Below are 26,429 nucleotides of genomic sequence, written 5' to 3'. Positions count from 1 at the left end.
TGTTTATTGTCATGCATTTGCTTTTTATTAACTTACTATATCCCACTATTTAAGCTTTCTTCCAACACAGAAACTCATTGCACTTGTTTAACCTGTCGAACGGATTTTAATCATGTTAAAGAGGGGATTTATTTTCATGTAAGCGCTTCCCTTTCCTACAGAGTGGCGTATATGGGCAAAGTGTACACAGTTAAGGCCAAAGGAAGCCATTTTTCCCCCAGAGGTCACTGACTTGCACTTTTCACTCCTTAAGGCGACGTCATCATGAATCACAGAGATACCTCACAAAAATAAATAGCTGTTTAGCAGCTAGCCGGCCAATCAGTTTTCTTGGCTTTTCAGCTGAAAGCAAATTAAAATCAGACATTTCAGATAAATAGACAATAGCATGAAATCTCCAATAAATTAATACATGTTTAAAAAGGGATGTTTTCTTAATGTAGCTCAGATTAACCTGATTTAAAATGTTTTTTTTTTCAAGAAACAACATTTTTGCCTCTTTTTGTTGTCGTGTATTTGCCACAAATGAATGATTTGAATATTTTCCGCTTTATAGAAATAAACAAAAAAACAAATAAATAAAATAATGAGTTAAATCTAAACAAAATTATCGTACGTTACATGATATTAAAATAATCTGTTGAATATTTGATCTTGTTTAGATGATTTGATGACTTGTTTTAGCTTTTTTTAATGACTTCATACTAAAGCTGTATATGCTTAAATGTGTTAACTGACTGGTTGGTGAAATGACAGCCGCTTTCTTCTCTAACTCGCTCTCTGTTGCTGCCGCAGCAATCAGCAGACACCAGTCCCCGAAGACACGACGGGCTTATTTGGGCCTCCTTTGGAAACAGCCTTCGGAGAACAGAAAACTGAAGGTAACTGCTCTCTCCTTCCTTTTACACGTCGTGCCTTTTTTCTGCTCTAAATGTGTCAATATGTTTGTCCAGATTGATTCACAGAGGCTTTCTGAAAACACTCCTGCCTCACCTGTGCTGTCAGCTGAGCCTTGGCTGTCACAACACATTCTCTCTTCCTTCCTTTCTCTTCTCCTTCCTCTTATCTCTTTACGTAATTATTATTCTGTCGGACTGACAGTGCAGTTGTGAATCCAGTTTAGTGTGTCTTTGCTAAGGTCAAAGTTGAAGATGGCCCCGCTGAGGTTGTGCTCGTGTGTGCGTATTCCTACCAGCTCACATTCAGCCCAGTGGCTTTTTCTGATGCAGGCTGTAAGAAGCGTTTTTTTGCTGTTACATAAGCTCCATCTCAGGGCGTGATGAACCAAAGTAGATTTAAAACATTATTATACAGGTATATCTGGAAAGAAATAATAATTATATTGTGAAATTAATATTTCATGTCACTCATTTCAGAAATGAAACCCATATCTTGTAAAACTTCATGAAAGTGAAATATTCTAAGCCTTTTTTTCTTATGATTTTGATGATTACATCATAGAGTTAATGAAAACCTATAATTGAGTGTCTCAGGAATTTAGAACATTGTGAAGAAAACAACTAAATAATGGAAAGTCAGGGCTAATTAACGCAAAACACATGCAAAGGTTTTCCTGAGCGTTTAAACGGTCTGTCACTCTGGGTCTGTAGGCGACACAATCGTGGGGTAGACTGCTGACTGGACAGATGTTCAGAAGACAGTCATCGACACCCTTCACAAGGAGGGGAAGCCACAAAAGGTCGTTGCTTAAAAAAAGAAAAGAAAAAGAAAAAAGTATGTTGTTTGGAGTGCTGTGTCTTAGCATGTTCATGGAAAAACGGAGCATTTCTTGTGTCAAGCCAACCTTCTACTAAATATATCAGACACATATTATCTGGACTGCACTGTTGCTCCGTGGTTCAAGGTCCTCTGTTCAGATTGGTCATTTGAAAGACAAGGTCCCCTAGTCTGGAAGAAAAAAGCTACAGAATCCACGTCACTTGAAGTCCAGTGTATAGTTTCCACCGTCTGTGATGATGATGGGGTCATCTGCTGGTGTTAGTCCATTTTAGCTTTCTGAAGTGCACAGTCAATGTAGTCATCTGCCCGGATGTTTCGAGTGCTTCAAGCTTCCTTCCACTGACAAACTTTACAGAGATGCTCAATTCATTTTCCAGCAGGACTTGGTACCTGCTCACTCTGCCAGAAATACCATAGGCTCATTCAGTGTCCATGATTGTACTTCGCCTGATTGGCCAACTAACTGGTCTGACCTGAACCCCATCGAGGATCTGTTAGTATTATCAAGAGGAAGGACACCAGACCCAACAGTGCAGATGACCTGAAGGCCGCTATCAAAGCAACCTGGGCTTTCATTTCCCCCTCAGCAGAACCACAGGCTCAATGCCTCCTTGTCACGTCGCATTGATGCAGCAAATCATGCAAAAAGGAGGCCCAACCAAGTGTTGCGAGCACACAAACGAACATACTTTTCAGAAACCCTGACATTTCAGTTTAAAATATAACTTTTTATTGATCTAATGTAATATACTAATTTTCTAAGACAGTAAATTTGAGGTTTTCATAAACTGTGAGCTATGGTCATCACCATTACCAGAAATGGAGGCTTGAAATATTTCACTTTTTAACAAATCTATTTTAGTTTAGATGATACGCAAGTTTCACTTTCTGAAACGAGTCAGAAGAAATATTGAACTTGATATTCTAATTTTATGAAATGTGCTTGCCCACTGGATTACACAGGTATAGAAACATGCGGTACGCGTAAACCCTTGGAAGGAAACCCGTTCAGGCATGGAGATGATGTTTTGCTCCAGTATATGACTTTTTATTACGCGGTTGGTTCCTGGTGTATTTCACTACCTCATCTTTTTTTTCCTTCCAGCCACCTGACGCTTCCAGACTGCTAATCAATTACAAGCTGATCTATGATTGTTTCCCACAAAGTATATATTTAAACAGAAGGATAAACCCTTTAAGTAATGTACGACTAATTTCCTTCCCTTGACCTTCTGTGTCCCCTCCTAACCTTAGTGGTTCTTTCTGAGCCCGATGTGTGGGGGACTTCTCTCTCAGAGCCTGAATCCTCTTTAACGAGGTCCTTCCCCACAGGAAGTAAGTTTCATTATCCCACGCTGTGCCACCAGCTCGCCCTGTGAACTCCCTCATCGCCTGACTAACAAACCGACCCTGCAAACACTCCTGATCAAACAGCCACGCGGCCCATGATCCTCTCCATGCCCCACCAAACAAAGAGTTGTTGCCTGTTTCATTTCATCATCCATCACACAAGCACAGCCTTTATTGTTGGTTTATATATATTTTACTGTAAAGGTGCTGTGCTCATTTTGCACCGACCCCTTCCTCCTTTGCTGCCCTACCCTTGCACGCGGCATGGTGGTGACTTCATTGTAAGGTTCTGTGATGCATGGTGGATGGTTTCGTTGTTCCTTCATCAAAAGTATTGATGTCTTTTTGACACGTATGTTAAAAAAACAAATATTCAGCTTTTAGTGTGGTTTCAAGCTAATCTCTTTGTTGCTCTTATTTTGGATTTGTTCCAGAAAAGTGCATCCCATTCGGCTCACCTAACGCTACAGGAATATAAATCTAAAATCTGTTCATTATTTAACTCTTTTTGTTTTCAGCTCCCCCTCCCCTTCCACCTAAGAATGTTCCAACCTCCCCCCCAGCAACCGAAGCACCCTCTGTAGATGATGCTGGTGAGACTTCCCACTAAATCGCCTTTGAATGATTAGCATATCCAGTCCCAATTTACCTTAAACTCTCTGCCTCGCATGAAACGACTGAACTCCTCTGCAACAAACGGGCATTAATTCAGTCCATTAGACATTTTTATAGAGCACTTTTTATACAGCCAAATGTAACACAAAGTGCTTTTATGGAAGTGAAAACTTTTTTTTTTTTAAATGCATGCAATAATACGTGCAATTATATAAAAAAATATACCAATAATGAAATCAAATGTGTTGATGTCGAACATTTAAAGATCAGAACTTTATAACTCCGTTGATGGATAAATTAAAGTAATGCATAATCTGTCGTCTCTGTTTCGGAAGCACCAGCAGAGGCAAACGGCTCGAGCAGGAAGCCCTCCATAGCCGACCTGGACAACATCTTTGGACCGGAGGCGGCTCCCCCTGCTGGCGAAGACACAGACGACAAGTGGGTCTGCTTCAGTGAACACTCTCCTGCTGGACAGCCGGCACCAAAGGAGCCTGCACCACATACGCCCTCCTCCCCACCCGAAGAACCAGCACCTCCTCCACCCGCCTCCCCGCCGCCACCTGAATCCCCCGCTCCCCCCTTACCCCCCACATCATTGCCTCCTCTCCCTATCTCTCTTTCCCCAAAAGAAGACTCCCCTCCCCCTCTTCCCACCTCCCCACCTCCGTCAGAGGAGCCGGCCCCACCTCCTGTCCGTTCGGGTCCTTCTACACCAGAAGACCAAAATCCTCCCGCCGTTGCAACCTCTCCACCTGCATCAAAGGAGCATACATCACCTCCAGCTTCCTCCCCTCCTCCTCTTAGCTCACCTCCCAGTGTCCCACCAGTCCCCGCCCCCAAGGAGGCCACCCCCGCAGCGGTGACCCCGCCTTCTGAAGAACCCGCGGCTTGCCCAGTCCCACCACCCCTTGTCCTCGCTCAGGAGGATCAGTCTAAGAACACGAACACCTCTCATCCCAAAGAGGAAGGAGGTGAAATGGTGACGTCTCCTAAAGATGCCATCCCGGGCAGTCGCAGCACACCACCTCCACCTCCTCCTCCGCCTCCAACATACCGTGCTGTAGTTTCATCACCAGGTCCCACAACTGGAGCAGCTGGCACAAATAGCGGTGAGTAACTATACTCAGATTCTATGTAACGATTCTCGATCAACAACACAAAAAAAATAAAAAATTCTTGCTTGGAAATAAAAAAAAAAGCACTTTGAACAGCGCTGGAAAAGTCGGTTCAGTTGATTTGTGAAGGGGCATCAAGGCAAGGCAAGGCAAGGCAAATTTATTTATATAGCACAATTCAGTACAAGACAATACAAAGTGCTTTACATGATTAAGATATAGCAAAATAATAAAATGTAGATAGAAAATAGAATAAAAGCAAGTAGGGATAGAATGTAGTAACAAAAAAGAACATTAAAAACAGTAAAACTGTTTAACTAGAACAGTCAAAGGCAATTTTAAACAGATGTGTTTTTAATCTTGATTTAAAAGAACTCAGGCTTTCCGCACTTTTACAGTTTTCTGGAAGTTTGTTCCAGATAAGCGGAGCATAGGAACTAAATGCTGCTTCTCCTTGTTTGGTTCTGGTTCTAGGTATGCTGAGTAGGCTGGAGCCAGAAGACCTGAGTGGTCTGGATGGTTGATACACTGATAACAAGTCTGTGATGCATTTAGGTGCTAAGCCATTTAGGGATTTATAGACTAACAGAAGTATTTTAAAGTCTATTCTCTGAGATACAGGGAGCCAGTGTAAGGACTTTAGAACTGGGGTTTTTATGCTCTACTTTCTTAGTCTTAGTGAGGACGCAGGCAGCAGCGTTCTGGATCAGCTGCAGCTGTTTGATCCACTTTTTAGGCATCACTGCCAGAAGAGCGCCCTCAACAGATGGATTGCAGCGCCCAGGTTATCCAACATGCAGAGACTGAACAGATGTTTTTTTGGGTTTTGTTTTGGCCCAGATGAATACGGAACATAACTTTTGCCACAAGATGTTTGCTGGATATTTTAAGTTTTTACGGACTTCACCTTTAAACAAAGCCGTCATTTAGCTGCAAAAATATCGCCGTTATGATTTCCTTTTGTGTTCACCTTTATATCAGAAACCAATCAGTTTAGTTTTTTTAACTACGAGGAGGATTTTTTTATTTTTTTTTATTTCCTACAAGAGTTTTTGAAATCAAACAGATTCAAATGGCTGTGAATAGAGTGGAAGGATGTAGCCCAGCTTCACATTATTTTACCTTTTAACTCATTGGAGAAACTCATGTGAAGGCGCCTATAAGAGGAGGTTTTTGTCTAACCTTATGTGCATGTGGAGCTGTAGTTTGTTGAAATTGGTTGCAATTATGGCTGACAGTAATGTGCTTTCTTTGTTAAAGTACTGAGTAAGATTTTCACACATACAGTATTTAAGTCTAACATAATGTCACACCAAATAATCCAAAGAAAAATATAACTTTTAATTTGTGTACATGTATTTTGGAGGTGAAAAATATCAGAGTTCAAGAAATTACTGTTGCATATTTTTTTTAAAACCCTTTTTAGCACCAGCTCTCTAAATCATCAAGTCCCTCTTATGCACTTTTCTCTTTAGGTCAGTCCAAAAGATTTAGATCTGGTACATAAACATTTGGATGATGATGTGCCTACCAAGCTTTCCTGCTTTCCTGCATAGTTTTTTTTTGGCACCAGACCCTCTTGGATTGTTTGCTGACAACGGACTCTTAGTCTCATCTGACCAAAGCAGGAAGTTCTAGATAAAGTCTCAGCAGAGTTAAGAAAACTTCACAGCTGCACATTAACGTATGAGAAGAGAAAAGGCTTTTTAAAAGCAAGCCTTCAACACCATTAGTGACCATCTTGGTAGCATTTTATGGTTTTTAAAGGAGAGTTTTTGACTCCAAGGTTTAGTGAGCTTTAGAAAAAAAGAAATTACCTCCATTACCATCCAGTTCCAGTTATTTTAAGTTTCTTAATTATTGCTCTAAAGATATGGGCAAGATTGGGCAAATAGCCATTTTCTTGTATCTATTTCTGATTTTTTATATATATATAGGATCAACACAAGTGTGCTTTACTTGAATGTTTTGTTCTATTGTCATTTTGAAGAGTAGCTAGAAAGAGTCCTCTTTTCCTTTTATATTTAGAGATAGAGATATATAGATACAGGGCCACAACGTGGTTTTAGGAACTCATCGATTACTATTTAAAAGTTACTTGATACTCCGCTTACCTTCTTCAGTCACATCTGTTATTTAGAAATTGTTTTCACTGCCAACAATTGTGACACTGGTGATTCAGTTAAAAACAATGATTTCATAATGTAGGATTAAAGGTTGTGATTTAGCTTTAAAGCTTTTTAAGTATTTTTATTAGGTTTGGCAATTAATGTGCAGTGCACACTGTCCATTGACCCTTTAGCCAGTTCCATCAGAAATAGAAGTAGCTGTCAGTGCATTTGAACTAAATCTGATCCTTGTTTGGTTTCTGCACACCTCTGCAGGTTCTTCCTCACCTGTAAGACCTTCCACCCCCTCGTCAGTCAACCCAACCCCACCCCCACCTCCGCCTCGCCCCCCTTCACGACCCAAGCTTCCTCCTGGGAAACCTGCTGTTGGAGATGTGGTAAGATAAGCCATACCTTTTGTGTAATAAGTTTTTAGTGTTTTAAATCAGTTATTAATCTAGCCTGGAGTTTAGTCATTTTTCATCAGGTAAATAGGAATAAGAAACTGAACACATTCATTATAGTTTTGGCCTAGAACAACCTGATTTAAATGTTTTTTTTTTTAGGAATGAAAAGAGCAGCGGCAAAATAATTTTGTCGTTCCTTCTTGTCGTGTTCATATTTTTAGAATCGGCCTTTCAGCCCACCAATCCACTCGGCGAGTCCCCCTCCCATCGCCCCGTTGGCGCGAGCTGAGAGCACCTCCTCAATCTCCTCTGCCAACTCGCTGAGCGCCGCCACCACGCCCACCGTCAGCAAGGAGCTGTGTGTGTCTGTGTCAGGTGTGTGAACGAGCTCTGCAGCTTGAAGGATCTGCTAAGAAAAGAAAAAAAAAGGTCTCAGGGTCCCCAGGGGTCCACCTGTACCTGTGTAACATTAAACATTGATCTGGTTTTCAACTCTCCCCCCTGCTTTTGCTCCTTTTCTTTTTGTTCTTCAAATTATTTGCCCTTTGATGCATTTTTTTTCTTTTTCCTTGTGTAAATTTAATTGTTGTTTTTTTTTTAAATAGACATTTCCACAGCAGAAATGCTTGACAAAAAAAAACATGATCACACTTGCAAACATGTCGAGCGTGAGTGAACATGAAGTGTTGATCTTTTGAATGAATTAGCAGTAGAACGTGACTTAATCTAAGTTTAGAGTCTGTGTAGAGACGCCCGCAGTGCAGAGTTGTGAGTGGATGAAAGCTAATCTCAGTGGGCTGAAACATGGCTGAGTCACAGCAGGATGAGAAAAATTAACACCGTGGAGCAGCGGGGGTTATATAAAATCAGGAAAGTTAACGATTGCAAGGGGATTTTTTTTTTCTAAGAGTGATTTTTAGGACACATTACTGGAACAAAGTACACGGTTTTTCAGTTCTTGTTTTACATATCGTGATGTAATAAACGGGAATATAGCAGGTTTCACACTTATTGAATTATACCCCAAAGTTTACATAAACACACTGCAGATTCTACAACGTAAAAACATTTTGAACAAGAATTAGAACAAAACTGAAAAGCTCTGTGTTAAAACACCAAATACCCCTGTTGCCGAACCACTTTTGGCAACAAAAAAAGTTTTTTCTTTTGTTTTAGCCGTGTCTCGTTGTTGCGGCTCACTGATCTTTACGTTGTTTCATTGAGGTTTACTGACGTTTGTTTCTGTCCAGCTCTCTTAATGTCCCACCACAGTATTTCAACCAGCTTGGGATCTTGACTTTGACTGGGCCATTGCAACACTTGGTTTCCTTTTTCAGCCATTCTGATCATTGGGCTGTGTTACAAACCGGGTTGGGTCCAAATGTTAGCTATCAGAGAGATGGCCTCACATTTTTATTTTGAAATACTTTGGTGTTTGGAGGTCGTACAGGCTGCAAACCGATCCCATATAATCACCCCTTCTCCACTATCCTTGACAGTTGGAATGAGGCGTCTATGCTTATGTGCTTTGGCTGCTTTTCTCTGAACATGGTGCTTGTGAATTACTGCAAAGCATCTCTACTTTGGTCTCATATGTCCTAAGAAGATTGTTCTGGAAGTGTTGTTGTTCAGTCAGATTCATGTTTACCATGTTCTTAGAAAAGCGGCCTTTCTTCCAAACAAGCCACACCTGTTAAAGTCTTTTTCAACTTTTTGTCTCTAACTTTAACATTTAGCATAACAACTGAGGCCTGTTGAGTGTGTGATGGAGCTTTTTATAGTTTCTCTGACCATTACACAGTGTGACTTGGGGTTCACATGCATAATTCAGAGGTGGGTTTGTTAACCTACACATCTTGCTGGTAATCAACTAATGCTTCTCTAAGGTCATTGCTAATGTTCTTCCTCCCTGGTATTGTGTTACCACACACACCTCTATTCCCTGGTTTAACAAACTATAAAAACTCCTTATTTTTGCAGTGGGTCACACATAGGCATGGGTACTGAACTCATTATTTTTATTGGCACCGAGCGAATGCCATTGGTACTACCGGGTACCAATTCACGTAAAATCAAACCGTACCATGTTTGGGTACCTAAACTTATCACTGTGACACTGAGGGAGTAGAAAAGAGGGCAATTTTCCGTGCCGAACATGAACACAGCATTGCATGCACAAGAGCATAGCTGCTGGTCTAGTCAAAAAAAGCATGGCTGATAGAAAGCGCTGTCTATCTCTGCTTTTCAAAATGCACTGCATATTACGCTCGCTGCAATATTTGTGAGGTGAAGTACAAACCAGCGACGGGAATACTTCTATTCTGAGGAAACAATTGGTCACTGCTACCAATTTAGCAAATTTCTCGCTATATTTAGAGACTATTCAGACCCATACAGTGACCCTTTTTCCAAAAAGCAACCAGTGAGAAATCTAGCACCTTCTACTGTTATTGGTGACTTCCTGTGAAAGTAACAATTGTTCTGGAGTTATTGTCTAAGCACTCCTACAAGCTTCTCCAAGCACTGTCTCCTAGATAGACAGACAACTCGTCCTGAAACTCACCTGCAGTCAGAGCAAAGAGAGCAGAGAGGAAAGCCTCACTGTTCCCTCATTGTAAATGTATCCCACCCTGATTTACAAAGTAGGATAAAATATGTTTTTTTTCTTATCTGAAACTGTTGCACTAAAACACTTCCCTGAATTTTATTCACCCACCGTTTTAATCTCGTATTCACCTCGTTCGCTCGGTGCCTCTGATAACAGTTGTTTTGGTAAAACTTTGCTTTATTATTACATTGCCTCAATTATTATTCTGGCAATGTATTCAAATTCATAAATTATTTAATACAGTTCATTTATAGATCCAAACAAGTTAATATATATTGAGAAATAAATATGTTAAATATTTTTTTATTTTTTTTGAAATTTTTAACTTTTATAACTACATAAGCACACAAAACTACTAAAAATAGATACCGTTAAGTACCATTATTGATTCCCAGGTACCGGATATCGGTACGTTATCGGTTCAGATGTGAAAGGTACCCATGCCCAGTCACACATGTGGATGTGTGTTTGATTGGCAGAACCTGACTGATATGTTTTTTTCTGAATCCCAGTTGAAGCAGCAAGGGGTGCTCGGATTTTCACACAGAGCGTCCTTTTCTGTGTGGGGCAGCTGTGAATCAGTGGGAAGAGTGATGCAATAGAAAAGTTGTTGGTTTGATTCTAAGTCCCTCCTGCCACAAGGCCCTTGACCTCAAGCTGCCTCCTGATCTGCATACCGGTGTATAAATGCGTCTGGGTTTGTAAATGCAGTTGGGTTCATGTGGCACTAGTGTACAGAAACTAGAAAAGCGCTGTATGAGTTCAGTCCATTAAGCTTGATTTTTGTCAGCATGGAGGACTAACTGTGTTTTTGTGGACTTTGGGGAGATTTGATTTAAGTAATTTTAGAAACTCTTGGGTAGGTAAAACCCTTGACTTTTTATAGGGTGTTTTGTGTCTAGTTTACCATGGTTGTAACTAAACTAATTCACAAAATTTGGAAGGACACCAAGAAATTCTAAAATACATATAAAGAATAAATGGTAATATCAAATCTGCTTGTAATTTAGACAGTTTGTAGAAAGGACCTTTTTAGGACGGTTCTATTTGATTGTTTGCCCTCACCTATTCAGTTCCACTGCTTTTAATTTTGACATTTTTCACCGCTTTTTTTTTATTATTTAAGATCTCAGTTGTGTATTTACCTGCTTGATTGTATGCTTATTTTCATGCTTTTATTTTAAATTCTTTTTTTTTCCCTCTTTGTTTGCTCTTTGGCTTGTCAGAAGATGATGCTTATGTAGACAAACTGCCCACCTTTGAGAGACACTTTGATTCATTCGCAGGTAAAGTTCACCCCTGACAGAGCACCCAGGGCATCGCTGGGGAATATGGAATGCCACATGAGTCGATATGAAACCAATATCTTTTTCATTGATATGTAATAAATTACTTACACTATAATGAATATTAAATATTAACCTCACAACAGGTATTACAGCTAATTTGAAATCAAACACCAAACATGTCTAGACCTTTGGGTCGGGAGAAGAAAAAAAAAGAAAGCTTTTTTATTTTATTTTAAGATAACTTGTATGTATTATCTACATGTTTAATTTAATTTAGGTCTTACAGTTATTGATTGATAGTGCTGGAGGAAAGTTTACATGCAACATCATGGACATACAAATTCTGGTCATTTTAATGATGCCTATGAAGTTTCTTATTGTTGGATGTGATAATTACACAACAATCAACCGAAATACATTTAAAAAACAGAGATTCAGCATACATTTATTCTTATTTACACACCCTCAAAACGTTTTGTGTAAATGTCCCTCAGCAAGTTGCACCTCAATCAAAGGCTTTTTGTAATCATTAACAAGCTTTTGACCGGATTTTTATAACTAAAGTTTCAGTTTGTGCTTCATTAGAATGGTTATTTCAGAAGCTTGGTTTGTCCAGTCCCTGGAACAGTTTAATAAATGGTCAGACAACACAAATATGTATCCATTTGGCCATAATGATGTGAATTTTTTTTCAAACAAAAACACAGCACTCTGCCAACTGTGCAGCTGTTCTGATATCAGAGGTATTAGTGTATTGCAGTGAGTGGATGGAAAACCAAACAAAGGACTATTTCCAAATTGTCCATCTTCTCCAAAGCTAAACAGTTTGATAATCATACCTTGAACACGATCAAGTGTTAAAGCCTGATGATAATTGCTAACACTCATCAGAACTGGTTTTGGAATGGATAAAATAGGCTAAGATGAAGCTTGTGGATTAACCCCAACAACAGCCCTACTGAAAATGTGTGGACTATGTAAAAAGGCCTCATTATTGTTAGGAATCCAACTAATTTCATTAAGCGCTACCATTTCTGATTGGATAAGTGATCAAAGATCCAAGAGGATGTTTACCTGATGCTTACCAATGGTTACAGAATATGTGGGGTCGAGCTGCAAGCTAAGAGACTAATGAAATATTACTCGGGGTTAACGTTTATGTTGAACACCCCATGTATAAACTGGATCCTGTATGAGAGAAAAAAGTTGTCAATTTCATTCCAGCTGATTGTTGTATTATTCTATTATAAATAAGAGTGGCTTTGTGCTTTGAATACCAATATTTATCATGGTTTCTACATGCACACAGTGAATGTATGTAAACTTTTCTTTGGCGCTGTATATATCATTGAAGTGCTTTTTAAGGTATTAGTTTTATATTGACTAAATGGCATTTTATAAGGTGTGGGGTGGGAGTGCTCTTTTGTGAGTTTGTAATCTGTTTGATGATTTCAGCTGAGACTGACCTTGGTTGAGAACCATAAAGCCCTTTCTTGACTGTTATGTATTTCCTCTTTGATGATCTTAAGTGGAAATTGAAGGTATTTTAACAATTTAAAAGCAGGCCATTTTTTCCCCAAATCTCTGAATTCATAGCATTTCATAAAGCTGTTTAGGCCAAATACGCACATCCAATTGTCCAAACAGGCCATGTCTGCCATTGTTGAAATATCTTTTTTTTCCTCATCTTCATCAGTTTTTTTTTAAATTCTGATCTTATGACACACCACATGCTCAGACGCCATTCCTCTGTCCAGTGAAACAATTTGTCATTGTTTTGCTCTCGCCAGCTCATACCGTCCCACACATTTCATGACATTTAGTCTTCATCTCACCTATGTGTGCAGACTTCTTTCTCATCCTGTTTATCTCTCGTGTCAAAAAAGCAACTAATGATGAAAACTTTGGTTGAACTGTAAGCAAGTTGAAAGAAATCTCTGTGTTTTTGTTCATCTGTCTGCCTGAGACTTTTCTCTCTGTCTTATGACTGTGCACCAGTGACTGTCTTGCCCCGTCACCATGGCAGCCTACAATCTCTTCTCTTTCACCAGATTCCTCTCTTGTGCAGCAAAGTGTCTCCCAGATACCTTTGCTTTTGGTATTCAACACCAGAAATGTGTTGTTGTTTTTTTTGTGCTAATTTTCCGTGCGCGCGCTTGTCTGAAGGACCCCTAATCAGTGGGTCCTTGAGATCATCAAACACACATCCAAAACACGCGTTGTCTCGCTCTGTGCCCGATCAGAGCTTGGTTTGAAGTCTGCCGTGAGAACCGGGTCGAATTAGACCGGCAGCTGTTTGGTATTCATGTCTTCATCTCTCTGCAACTGGAGTACACGTTTCGAGTTTGCCCAGTCTCATTGAGGTGCCTTGATCTGTGACTTCCAACTTGAACGCCTGCCACTCATGCACTTTTCCGCCATAGAGACCTTTGAACCCCTGCAAACATAACAAGAGAGCTCATATTGTGTTTTCCACATGATGCATTTTGCTTATTTTGTTCCATTACGCTACACTCTTAGTCAGCTTGCTCTTTCACCTGCAGCGATTTGCTCATGGGGCTCCATAGCTGATGTATGCTGAACAAGAACCCTAACCTGACAGGATTACGAATATTTTTCTATTAAGTTTTTGCTTTTATCATATTTGCACATAGACCCATTCAGTTATATATCTGTAATTTTGCCCGAAATTTAAATATTTGGTAGTGCTTTTTTTTTTCTTTTTTCTTTTTTTGTTGCTGAAAGTTAATAAGTCTTCAGACTAGCACAATCTACTGCTTTCCAAACAAACATCTTTTTTTTGCTATAACTTTGCTATTGTATCTCTCTCTGGCCACTTCAAACTGTAAAATCATCAAGACTTTCACAATAACATACCACCATGATGAGTAAAACCTTGAATAAAGAGGAAATGTGCTTTGGACTTCCTGATTTTCAGATCCTTCTTTTGGCTTCTCAGACATGACAACTGTTCTCAACATAGCGGGCTCAGAACAAGCAGTTTATCAGGACTTTTTTTATTATCTTGGTCTCATGACTGCCATCTGGAGCTTGACTATATCCACTGCATCCACCTCCTTTGCTTCATAATGTGAAGATGGTAGTCTAAATGATCATTTAAACATAGAATGGCATAAGAAAGGCGTATACCCCGATACAGTTCCAGATTATGACCACTGAGGAAGTAAAATAGATTTGCTCCTAATGTTAGTCGGTGGGTTATATCAGGCAGTAATTGATTTTTTTTTTTGTTCTCCAAGGTGATTTGTTAGAAGTAAGAAAAGAGTGAAAGGGTAAAGCTTTCACTGAGTGTGACAAGGATCAAATTGTGATTACTGGGTCACAGCATCTTCAAGACTGCAGCCCTTGCGGAGTGTTCCCCTGTATGAAGGGATCACTGTCTTTTCCTTTTTTGGCACTAGTGGCCTTTATTTGACAGTAAGCTGACAGGAAATGGGGTTGAGAGAGAGGAGGGGAAGACATGCAGCAATGGTTCACGGGCAAGGACTCAAACCTGGGACCAGAACATGGATCACATGTCTGCCGAGCCCGTCATCAGAATCTTTAAATAGGGATCAGAAGAGGGAACAGCGACGGGCTAGGCAAGGCAAGGCAAGGGAAATTTATTTGTATAGCACAAATCAGTACAGAGACAATGCAAAGTGCTTTACATGATTAAAATATATGAAAATACTGGGAAACTGAGGCTTAATGTTGAAAATGAGAAGTAAAGGCTGGGGGCACGATGGCGGTGTGGGGTAGTGAGCGCAACCCTTGTACTGAGGCCTCAGCCCTCAACGCATCCATCCTGGGTTTGACTCCAGGTCTGTGGACATTTGTGGCTGAAGAACTTTGTGTTGTTTCAGATATAAGGGGCCCAGAGTACACTGTACATTGTAGTTTGCTATGAATGAGGTTGCATAGATGTAGGATAGCCAAGATTGCCATGCTAACCAGAGTGCACCGGCCAAGCCACCAGCAATGGGCATATGAGAATCAGAACTGGACCACAGAGCAAAGGAAGAAGGTGTCCTTGTCATTTCATTGCGTTTTACAGGAGAAAGAAGCCAAGTTTGGTGAAGGAAGGTGATCCTTTGATCAGTTTCCTGCTGGTAAACCTTGGCACCTGACATGCGGCACCTACCTGAGCATTGTTGCTTTCATCAAAGCCGTATTCTCCTGTAGCTGTGGCCCGTTTCAGCAGGATAACACACCCTGCCATTAAACCAAAACGTTTCAGAAACAGTTTACGGAACACAGTGGGGTCGAGACCTTGGGTTCACCTCCAAATTCCCCCTGACATCAACTCAGTCAAATATCCGTGCAATGAGCAGGACAAACAAAACTGAACCCTGGAGGTCCCTCCTGGCCACTTACAGGCCTTAACGGTACTGCTGCTCACATCTTGGCGTCACACACCACAACACATCCTAAGGGGTCTAGTGGGGTTTGCCTCAACAGATCAGAGCTGTTTTAGCAGCAGAAAGAAACACCCTGTTAGGCTAGTGGTCATAGTGTTAGGATTTTTTAACCTTATAAATGCCATAGATGAAGGTTTTATAGAGAAAAGCTTAGTGTTGACCATTGGAGACTTCACAGTCTCCTCTACGGTTTAGCTCAACTCAACATTGAAATGCATCCCTTCCAACCTCCAGCGGCACAAGTCTGGTCGTCCCCAGCGCTACCTGAGCCCAGCCTTGTCCCGTGTGCCCCAAGCAAACATGGCGTCTCTCCCATCTCGTCACATGTCCTGTCCTGGTCGTGTGTCCAGCGCTCTGTCTCTGCTCTCGCCCCGCCCTCACCTCCCACGTTTCACTCCACCGTGACGTGTGATAGACCTTCCATGTGAGACTCATGCTTCTGTCCTTCTCTCCCCCTCCTCACCCACCTCCCACCCTCTCATCCCTCTACCTCCTCCCCTTCACTACTCCCCTCCGCCCCACACAGAGAATGACCAGCCATCCCTTGTTTGGTTTGACAGAGGGAAGTTTTATTTAACCTTTGAAGGTAAGTTGGCTCGATACCAGGGAAGCGTGCAAACACAAATACACTCTTCTGAGACTCATTTGTGCAAGCTTGGCCCTACCTCTGCCCTGCTCTTTCCCTCAAACCCCTTTCTCAAAGATCCCTCCATCTTTTAACCCTCACCATGCAAAATATGTGGCTGACCATTACTTCTGTGTACTAAAACCTATTTTTTGACATTATTATATCTCTTTTTTTTTTTGTCTCTTGACGTTCGGTCTCATTTCATCTTCGCTGACCTCTTATTCCTTGAAGGTTCATCTTTCTTTGTGCACTTTACTAATCAGTTTGTGATTACTTTTTTCCCTTGGTGGTATTCTACTTTTTTTGTGGCTAGACATAACTTTTCTCTGATCTTGTCAAAATACTTCAGCTTTAAAAGACACATCTGGAATAAGCATGCAAATATCTGTCTCTCACGCTGCCTTGCTCTCATCTTTTGCACCTAGCAATGCTTATTCGGGGGAAAAAAAAAACAAACATCACTGTATTATGGACTGTGCAAGCTAATGACGTACTTGTAAAGGTGATATTTCTCAGTCAAAAAGCAGAGAGAAATGTGTCATTGTTGTGTGTAATTTGCTGTGGAATCTTACTAACACTTGTGTTTCGGTTCATTATGAATATGTGGTCTTTCATTTCATGTCATTTCAACATGGTGGTCTGTACATGTTTCGTCTACATTTCACCCTTGCACTTTTGGAAAGGAAGAGTGTAAAGTCCTGGCCTGAAGATTTCTAGTCGCGCATCTGTTCTCAATCCAAAAAAAATGCTAAATCATCAATAATTCACTTTAGGGTTGTAAGGAGATTGTGGGTTTTGGTTCTCTGTGCGTCATGCTGGATTTAATTCTGTTTGTATGTCACTGTCCTGATTTTAGGCTGCTCCCGAGGACCGAGTCCTCTCACCATGGGGGCCCAGGACACGCTTCCTGTGGCCGCTGCGTTCACGGAGACGGTCAACGCCTTGTTTATAGGAGCCGACCCCAGCAAGTAAGTCTTCAGAAAGTCTCAGTAAGAAGTTTTTGTAGCTGTTCAAATTTTGTTTATTCAGTCCCTGCATTCGGTGAAATGGATGATGCTCAAGATTATTTACTAAATGTGGTATGTCACTGGTAGGGCTGTCCCGATAATCAATTAATCAACTAATTGCACGATAAATTTTAATCACATAATTAAAATAAGCTTGATAATAAGCATGCTTGCTTTTCCCCCTCCTGTGATTCCAAATGACAATATTGTGGTTTATCGTGATAATCTTTAGGAAGATCTATCGTCCAGCACAAACTGTTATCTTGACAGGCCTAGTCACTGGTTTGGCTCCAGTATAGCATGTGCAGTTATTTAAATATCGCTAGTTTTTTGGAGGCAAACACACGGTGAGTTATGGGAACCTCTGGGTACTTTTAGCACTTTCTTTAATATGTACTGGAGGCAGGTCTCTTTAGAAATGCTTTGCCTAATTCCTTTTTTTTTTTTTTTATTGAGAGGGCAACTTTCTTATCAAATGTTTCTCAATAATTAGAAATTAATAAAAGAGTATAACAGGCAAACTTATGCTGCATTTGTTAATAAATAACTTACTAAATGCTTAAATAGCTTGATACGATAAATAAGACTATTTTCCCTTAAAATCCTTCTCTGTAAATGTATTTATCATCATGTAATGCTATATAAATGTGTAATGTGTCCCTATAATAACTTTGTATGTCTTTGAAATACTTTTTCTCACATGTGCACATTAGTTTTATGGCAGGCTTGATCCTGCAGCGTTTAGCTTAAATAAAACATTATTTCTTGTTAAATTAGCTTGCTACTCATGGTGCTAAGGCTTTGATTTTGCAGTTATGTTTGAAAAAGGATTTATAGTCATTTTAAAACAGTATTGGAAGCAGCGGAAGTTCAGATTTATTATGAAAGGAAAAACAAAGGACGGTAAAAAAAACATGACAATGTCACAAAGTGTTTTAGGTAGTGATTCTCTATGAATTATCCCTTTTCTTTCTTCCAGGTGTGTTGTAAAGATCATAGGTGAGATGGTTTTATCGTTTCCGGCGGGAATCACACGGCACTTTGCCAATAACCCGTCCCCTGCCGTGCTAACCTTCAGCATAACCAACTACAACCGACTGGAGCATGTCCTGCCTAACCCCCAGCTGCTCTGCTGGTAAAACCATCAACATGACTTCACCGTTTTTTTTGTTGAAAAGTAAAATACACAAAAGACAAGTTTTCACCTCAGACGGCATCTCTGTGAAGATAGCAGACTAATCTAAATCTTGTAATTTAACAGAGAATTGATTGCATCCTCCCCCCGTTACCCTATAAGACAGAACATATCATCTGACTTTATAATTTTACCCTAAAAGTTTAACATGTGTGCAAAAGGTTAACTAAACCTCACTAAATCCAAGTTAAACCTGTAAACACACCCTGTATTGCACATTTTCACGTTCAAGATTTTGTGATAAGAGCCTATGGTGGATGTTAGAAGTGACAAAATGTTGCACTGTCAGCATCTGAATCACCATGTCTCATTTATAGAGAAATCCTGAAATGTACGCTTTCAAACCTTTAAAATTCTCTTTTATGCTGTTTCTATGTTATAAAGGTCTGTTAGTTAAATGTTAGAGAAATCTTCAAAGTGGCTGGAGCTAGAAAAATATAGTGCCTCCGTTTTTCCACCTGTTGCTGCGCCCTGCTGGTCAGCTGGCTGAGTGACTGTTTCTACTCTTCACTCACCTGCAAGAAGGATGCATGTTATGGATAACTTTAGTAGAAGCATAGTTACTGGCGGTGCGTTGTTTTTGCAGATGTAGAAATAATTGTTGCTGTTGTGTTTGAAACAGATTATATTATATAGTGGGAAAACAGCAAACATTGGGTTTATGTGCAGTAAACTAGAGCATAAAAAGTAAATAAATGTTTTGATGGGAAGAAATTTTATTTAGAATAAAATAGCAAAGTAAAGACATTTTAAAATGAAATTTTACACAAATTGATTTAATTCATTTTGAGACATAACTATGTGCATATTGCTGTATTTGATATAGAGATGTAACAATATGCGTGGGTAGGCTAAATAAACTTTTCTAAACTTCTGTAGTTGTTTTATTATTCATACCATTAAAACCTGATGATTTAAGATCTGAACACAAAAAAATACATAAACTAATGAGGTCATTTCTGGCAGCTTGAGTCGGCATCAGATCATCATTTTCAGACAATCTACCTTCTCAAAAGGCATACAATACATTAATAATATATATCTAACGATTTAATGAAGTGGATGTGTTATTACCACCAGGGAGAATAACATAGATATCATACCAATAAAATACGTAGAGAGAAATGCTAATTTAGGTTTTATTTTTCAAAGAAAAATAGTTTAAATATATATTGATGAAAACATATGCCATTATAAACCATTTGTTGTTATAAAGTGAAGGTTTTTCTTGTCATTTATTTCTTCATGTTTCTATACCAATTTTTGATCAAAACATCATTTTTTTGGGTAAATATTTTCATACCTTTGTGCTTTTTTTTTGTGAGAGAGACCTGATTCAACTTGTTCAACCAAAAAAAAGAGTTAAAAAAAATAAAACAACTGGACTCCTATTGTGAAGCTAAAAAAGTTTTACTTCTCATTCAGGAAGCTTTCTAAGGTTGTTTTATTTCAACAGATTGAACTTGTTAGACACTCAACCCTTCTGTGTGCTTCCTGTATTGTGATTCTTTTCCTTTATCCCGCCAACCAGCGACACCACCACACAAGCCAAGGCCGATGCAAAGGACTTCTGGGTGAATATGCCAAACCTGATATCTCATCTAAAGAAGGTGGCGGAGCAGAAGCCGCAGGCGACGTACTACAACGTGGACATGCTCAAGTATCAGGTTAGCTCGGCCCTTTTGGTGTAGAAGTCAAACATTTTCACTGAAAGGTTATTTCTCCCCACACGCTTGACAGCCGTCTGTGTTTAGGTAGCAACGAACGGCCTGCAGTCGGCTCCTCTGAACCTGGCTGTGAGCTGGAGATGTGAGCCCACCAGCACTGACCTGAGGATAGACTACAAATACAACGGGGAGGCCATGTCGACGCCGATGGCTCTCAACAACGTCCAGTTCCTCGTCCCAATCGATGGAGGCGTCTCAAAGCTACAAGCTGTCCTACCTCCTGCTGTGTGGTACGCTGCAAACCGTTCATCAACGGGTTTTTACTCTTAGCTTATAGCCTGAAGAGGTTAACAGGTTAAATACATGAATGTCTTAAATCATGAAAATAAAGCAAATCAGACTTCCTTAACATGATATGAGGATTTATTCAATTTCCAATTTGTTAAAGAAGGTTTTTATTCAGGTGTTAAATCTAAAACTCTGAGCTTCCTACTGTGCAGATGATGTGATCTGCTGTGGCCTTTCATGTCTCCTTCTCTACGCTTACAGGAATGCAGAGCAGCAAAGAATCCTATGGAAGATCCCCGATATCTCCAAGAAATCTGAAAACGGAGGTATAACTCCCGAGACGAGTGCCTTAAAATCTGTTTGTCGGCTCACAGGCAGAATTATAAAAGTACAATTTTACCTTAAGACAAAAACAGAACGTATGAGGATAGGAACCGAGTTCAATAAACAGTTAAATAAATTAATGTTTTATTGCAGTAGTGAGGGTCAGACCTTTTATTTTATGTTAGCACATTTATCTAATGAGAAAAAGAGCCAATTATCAAGAATAATTGACAAAATTCCCAGTAACGCAATTATTGCAGTTCCTTCTGTTATTTTCTTTTATAACCTCTATTTGCTAACAGAACAACCCTTGGTCATGTCCAAGAATAGTAAGCGAATTGCGCATTGCATTTGCCCATGTGTGGGTCATACGAGTTCAAAAGGTTTGACTACCAAACAAATCCCACCGTCGCTGTAATTTGTGTGGAGTGCAGAAAGTGTATGTAAACATAAGGCTCACAGACGTTGGTTATAAGGCTTTAAGCCTTAATATATGTGCCGTACAATGACCGGTGCACTTTGTGCCATGTTCAATTGCTCTGATATGGACTTTATAGGCTTTAATGGTGGCGGAAAAAAACACAATTGCAAGACAGAAAGAATAAATGCGGTTGTAAACCTCCGTTCACTCTTCGCAATTTCCCGACAGAAATTAAAGATCCAGACGGACGTGAAAGATGGACTAAAATCTGAGTTTTTTTCCACACGTGTCTAATCTTTATGTAGGCTATCTAATCTTGAAACCCAGGAGGCTCAGGGCGGCTCACCTGTAGGCAGTAGTGGACAGAGGAAGAGAGCAAAGAGACAGAGCATGGAATCACCCCAACAGAAATGTAACTTTGCTCACTGTCACTTTTTAAATAATTCAAATTTGTTCAGGAATAACAGAGAAAAGTTGATAAATACAGTAGATGACGCATTTTGCGATCTATGAACGTTGTTTGGTCACAAAAATAAGAACTTCCCCATAATGCACCACGCGAGCCGAAATCTGCAACTCGCTTGTTATCCAGGTTAGCACACACCTTAAGAGGGATCTTCCACCAGTCGTCTTGCACAATGTTTCTGTATCGTCCACAGCCCTAGGTCCTGTTATATGCCTTCTTCTCCTCCACTAACCCCACATGTTAAGGGCCTAAGGAATTTATCAAAATATTTGTTTGATGGCAAACTTATGTAAAGGTTTTTTTTACCTCCAAGTTCAACCGTAGCTTCATCTGACCAAGGTACGCAGGTCCAATTGACGTCCCAGGAGAGTTTGACAAGCTTCACATGTTTATTTGCAAAATTAGGTCGGAACATATTTGAGTGTCTTTTTCCCGCCATCACTCCAAAATAACTCCCTGGCATATAAATAACACCTAAGGAATTTATGGAGCTCTTTAACTGGGAGCTTTTGAAATTTTTTTTTTTTTTTTTTTTTTTTTACTTCCCTGAACATCTTTTAGTTTAGTCCCCAGTGACTAAAAGAAATGGACCTCTTCGTCAAGTCATATTTGTATCCCAGAGAAAGTGGTGTACCAATTAGTAAAACCCTTATAATTAAGAGAAATAATAAAAAAAATGATTCACAAAAAATGCTTCAGTTTAATTGTTTTTTCAGGGATTGCTAGGGGTTCAAACAACTGTGGCAAACTTTGAGATTTGTTGTCTGCTTTGATCTTTCACTAAATGCTTGAACTTTTAATATTTGTTTGCCTTATACACCTGGTCGAGGGACTGCACTTAGTTTTGTAGAACTTTATTTGGAATTACATGCGTAAAATTTATGTTGTGGGCACATTTTATGATTTATTTATTTCCAGAAAACCAGAACTTTAATGTATATTATATTGTATTTTGTTATTAGGAGGATATTTTAAAGCAATATACTGAGATATAGACACACCTAATCAGGAGTATTATTTGATGACCCTGGACTAGATTAATCTTCAGCTGTCATTAATGCTTTCATTCAGGCCAGAGGGGAAAGGTTCAGTGCAATATGCCCTCTGCAGTTTGACTTTGGTTCTACGGTTAAAAACTGAAACCCTGTGATCACTGCGTTAATCAGCAGTGTTAGATTCTGCATTATGCTCACATATCCTCTTTTATTTCCTGTAGTATAAAAAAGTTCGGCCTCATTTTTGTATCCAGTATGGGATCTCTGTCTTACAATAAACCATAGAAACACCTCTACACTCACCTGATGTCCAAGGTAGAACAGACTGTGGTTTCCTTTTTACTCAAAACATTTATAGATATTTTGGTTTGTCTTTTACATCAAAAATTGCATAAAAACAAAACCTCCGCCTAGAGGTGAGATCCAAAAAAATGTAAATCCTTAGGGCCACTACATACACAGTTGCTAACTCCTTGAAAGACTAATATAATCATATCTTGTTGCTTTGTGCCGTTTTCTTATTTACATTTGACAAGGATTAGGCGGTCGCCTCCTGTCGGTACTAATTGCTGCTGAGCTTAATGTGACACGATGATCGTGAATTAAAACACCGTCGATAACCAAACTCCTACAGAACCGATGTGTGTCTTAGTAAATATCTATGAAATACAGTGGAATTGAGCTAAATTTGCGATATCTGGTTATACATATACAGGGGCTATAGTCAGGCCCGTATTAAGACAACGTGGTGCCCCTGGGCACTATACCTCAAAGCCCCCCCCCCCCCCCCCCCCTTTACCCGTGCTGTCCTCCGGTCAAAAACATCATACATAATCAAGGGGATTTCTGTAATGTAATTTACTATTTACTAACTTACACAACTACATGTAGGCATATGAGCAGTGAGCAATATTCAAATATCTCATTTTAAAATGTTGAAATCAAAAAAATCTTGATTTATTTATCATTTATTATTATTGTGACATCAGTGTTCACAAAACAAATAATGCATGGTCTTTCAACAAATTCAAGTAAATAATATAACAATTTATGAAAAACATATTTTTAAAGCATGTGTCATGTGGTCCCCCCCCCCCCGCCATGGTTGGTGCCCCTGGGCACTGGCCCACTGGCCCTTATGGATAATCCGGCCCTGGCTATAGTATAGTAACACCCAGCATCAACGTTTTAACATTTATCTGGGTCCGGTGCAACAGCATCTCCTCTAACACATTCGCTTTGTAAATCTCCAGTTATATCAGAATTTCTGCCCATTTTCCGTTTCTGTTTCAGAATCTAAACATTAATCAATGTATGGAATTAGACCATTGGATTTTTCCTTACTTTTGTATCTCTCTACATTTTTTTTTTCTTGAGCAGGTGTGGGGTCCTTGTTGGCACGCTTCCAGCTAACAGAGGGGCCCAGTAAACCAGCTCCACTGGCGGTGCAGTTCACCAGTGAGGGCAGCAACCTGTCAGGGTGTGACATTGAACTGGCTGGACCAGGATACCGCTTCTCTCTTGTGAAAAAGAGGTTTGCTGCAGGTCAGTTTCTCTGCATTCAAGAGGTTATGGAGAGAAATAACCCTCTGTAATATTTAGTGAACTAACTAGCTTTAGGTATGCCAATGCAAATTCTCAGTTATTCGTATCATCGCAACAGCAAACAGGCTTAAATCGGAGGCAACTGAATGAAAGTCCGGGTACCTCTGATTTAAGCTGGTTTGCTGTAGCTTTAGGTATTTTATTTCAGAGGTCTTGAGCTTGCATTGCTTGTTCATATTAATAGTGTTTGAGAGGCACAGATATCACTCAGTATATTAATGATATATCAGACGTCATATATTTTTTAACATTACCTGCACACTAGAGTTCCCGGGATATGAACATTGTTCATGCAAACCTAATTATGCCCCATCACACCATTGTGACCGTGGCTTTTTCAATTGGCATAAGGAGACAGAGCATCATTGGACAGTGATGTTCCTTTATCACCGTGCAACCCATTTAATATTGTAGCATACATATTCTGTGCACCACTAAAATCAGGCTTCCACTGATTTTTTTTTTTTTTTTTTTTTTTACACATTCTACGTACTGCACATGTGCACCCATGCTACAGTATCAACACAACTGCGACTCAAATATAACAGCAATGATCCAATAATAGAATCACCCAAACTCGCTCTAAGGCATCCAGACTCTTCACTCACCTCAGCTTGGTGGTTGCTTAAAAATGAACGGAAACCTAATGTCTTCACTTGCTGTCAGATTTATTTGGCTAATATTCATCTGACCACTTGGTGGCACTCATTGAGCATTGACGTTTTACTCTCAGTTGATCTTTTTATGTGAAAAAACGTGGAGAGACAGTGATGTCTTTGATTTACGTAGCTAAGATGTTAACTACTTTTCAGCATGGAACACAACCTTACCTCACAAAATGCGGAACATGCATTGAAAAACACTTTCTGCCGCTGACAAAGGAATGATTTAATTTCTCTATACCCTCCAGGAAAATACCTGGCTGACAACTGACCCCCACTAAGAGCAGCACTGTTCAGCAGAACGACTGTCTCGGAGCAAGGTTAGCATCGCGACCAGAGGACCAACCCGAAACCAGACACTCCTGTAACCCTTTTTCTGAACCCACACGACGGGTCTGCAGCCTCCCCAGCAGTATTGTATAACTTGCATATAGCATTGTGGAACTGTTTCACGTCATGTAATTAAAGTATTTGTATTCATCCGATGTTGCTGCAGTTAGACACCTGGGTTCTTTCCGTCTCTAAAGTCTGTGCCTCCGTCTCCATCCTCCTCTGGTCAGTGTTTGGTGGCGTTATCAAAAGTTTCACTGCAGCTGCCTGACAGAAGGACCTGGACAAACGAGTTTTTTTCTTTTTCAGTGAAGAACTTTCTAACACAGTCATACATCTCAGCCTGCACAACACCCACATCAGCACTAAATGGGTTTTACCATGACGATGAATCACGAATCTCGAAAAACACACACACTTTTGTTAATGATTGTTGTCAGTGCTTTAACGAATCTAATAAAGCAAATTCAAGTAGCTACGTAAGCCTAGTTTTCCGACCATTACATACTGGTACTACAGGGTCTCGCGACTTTTGATTGCATCCTGTTTGATGCGACGATCAGATCATCCTATCTCTCTTAACTGCACACTTATACTGAGAAGTGTTAGGCAGCTGCATTGATGAGTCAGTTCACTGGTTGAAAATAAAAAAAATAAAAAATAGGAAAAAAAAGACAAAAACAAAAAAACAAGCAGGTATTCCTGTCAGAACAAAAGAATTGTACAGTGTCATTTTAACTGAGTAACATGTATCTCAAAGGGCGTTTGGTGTTTTCCTTGTATTGTCAGATAGCCTTTCTGTTGTTCCCAGAACAGCAGTGTTAGACACCAGAGTTACATGACAGCATTCTATTTTTATTTATTGACGACGCTGATTTGTCGTATAAAACATGGGATTCTGTATATGAATAGAATCTGAATGGTATCACACAACTTGGAACCCTTAAATGTATAAATATTTGAATTCTCTTGCATTTTCTTTTGTTATCTGTGTAGTTGGGTAACCTTGTGTACAGTATAAGGTATAATTTTTTGAATTTTATTTCAGATATAATTTTTTAACTCAAGTGCAACAGAAGATCTGAGCTATATATGGGTTGGGGGTTGTGGGGGGTAATTTAAAGAAAATGATGAGTATCTTCCTGGATGCCGTGTTATTGCTTTGTGAAAGCAGTGTTATCGTAG

General features: G+C 39.8%; 1 protein-coding gene across 12 annotated transcripts in view; it reads left to right on the top strand.

Moving 5' to 3' along the window:
* sgip1a (SH3GL interacting endocytic adaptor 1a) overlaps positions 1–26,218 on the top strand; it is a 101,924-nt gene extending 75,706 nt beyond the window's left edge. For 7 of the 12 annotated variants that reach the window (XM_036140913.1, XM_036140921.1, XM_036140918.1 and 4 more), the window contains 15 exons: positions 796–881; positions 2,995–3,075; positions 3,609–3,683; positions 4,041–4,817; positions 7,208–7,329; positions 7,560–7,713; positions 11,173–11,232; positions 16,183–16,242; positions 17,141–17,252; positions 18,271–18,426; positions 20,018–20,153; positions 20,241–20,443; positions 20,703–20,767; positions 24,028–24,192; positions 25,163–26,218. In XM_036140913.1, coding sequence (XP_035996806.1) covers positions 796–881; positions 2,995–3,075; positions 3,609–3,683; positions 4,041–4,817; positions 7,208–7,329; positions 7,560–7,713; positions 11,173–11,232; positions 16,183–16,242; positions 17,141–17,252; positions 18,271–18,426; positions 20,018–20,153; positions 20,241–20,443; positions 20,703–20,767; positions 24,028–24,192; positions 25,163–25,185 — 2,275 coding nt within the window. In that variant the 3' untranslated portion in view covers positions 25,186–26,218. The remainder of the gene's footprint in view (positions 1–795; positions 882–2,994; positions 3,076–3,608; positions 3,684–4,040; positions 4,818–7,207; positions 7,330–7,559; positions 7,714–11,172; positions 11,233–16,182; positions 16,243–17,140; positions 17,253–18,270; positions 18,427–20,017; positions 20,154–20,240; positions 20,444–20,702; positions 20,768–24,027; positions 24,193–25,162) is intronic. The other 5 variants (XM_036140915.1, XM_036140923.1, XM_036140920.1 and 2 more) reach the window with 5 other exon arrangements.
* Positions 26,219–26,429: the final 211 nt, after the last annotated feature.

This window comes from Fundulus heteroclitus, chromosome 9, assembly GCF_011125445.2.
Source record: "Fundulus heteroclitus isolate FHET01 chromosome 9, MU-UCD_Fhet_4.1, whole genome shotgun sequence".
Taxonomy (NCBI): Eukaryota; Metazoa; Chordata; class Actinopteri; order Cyprinodontiformes; family Fundulidae; genus Fundulus; species Fundulus heteroclitus.
Note: the sequence above shows the minus strand (reverse complement) of the source record. Positions and strands in the feature narration are given on the sequence as shown.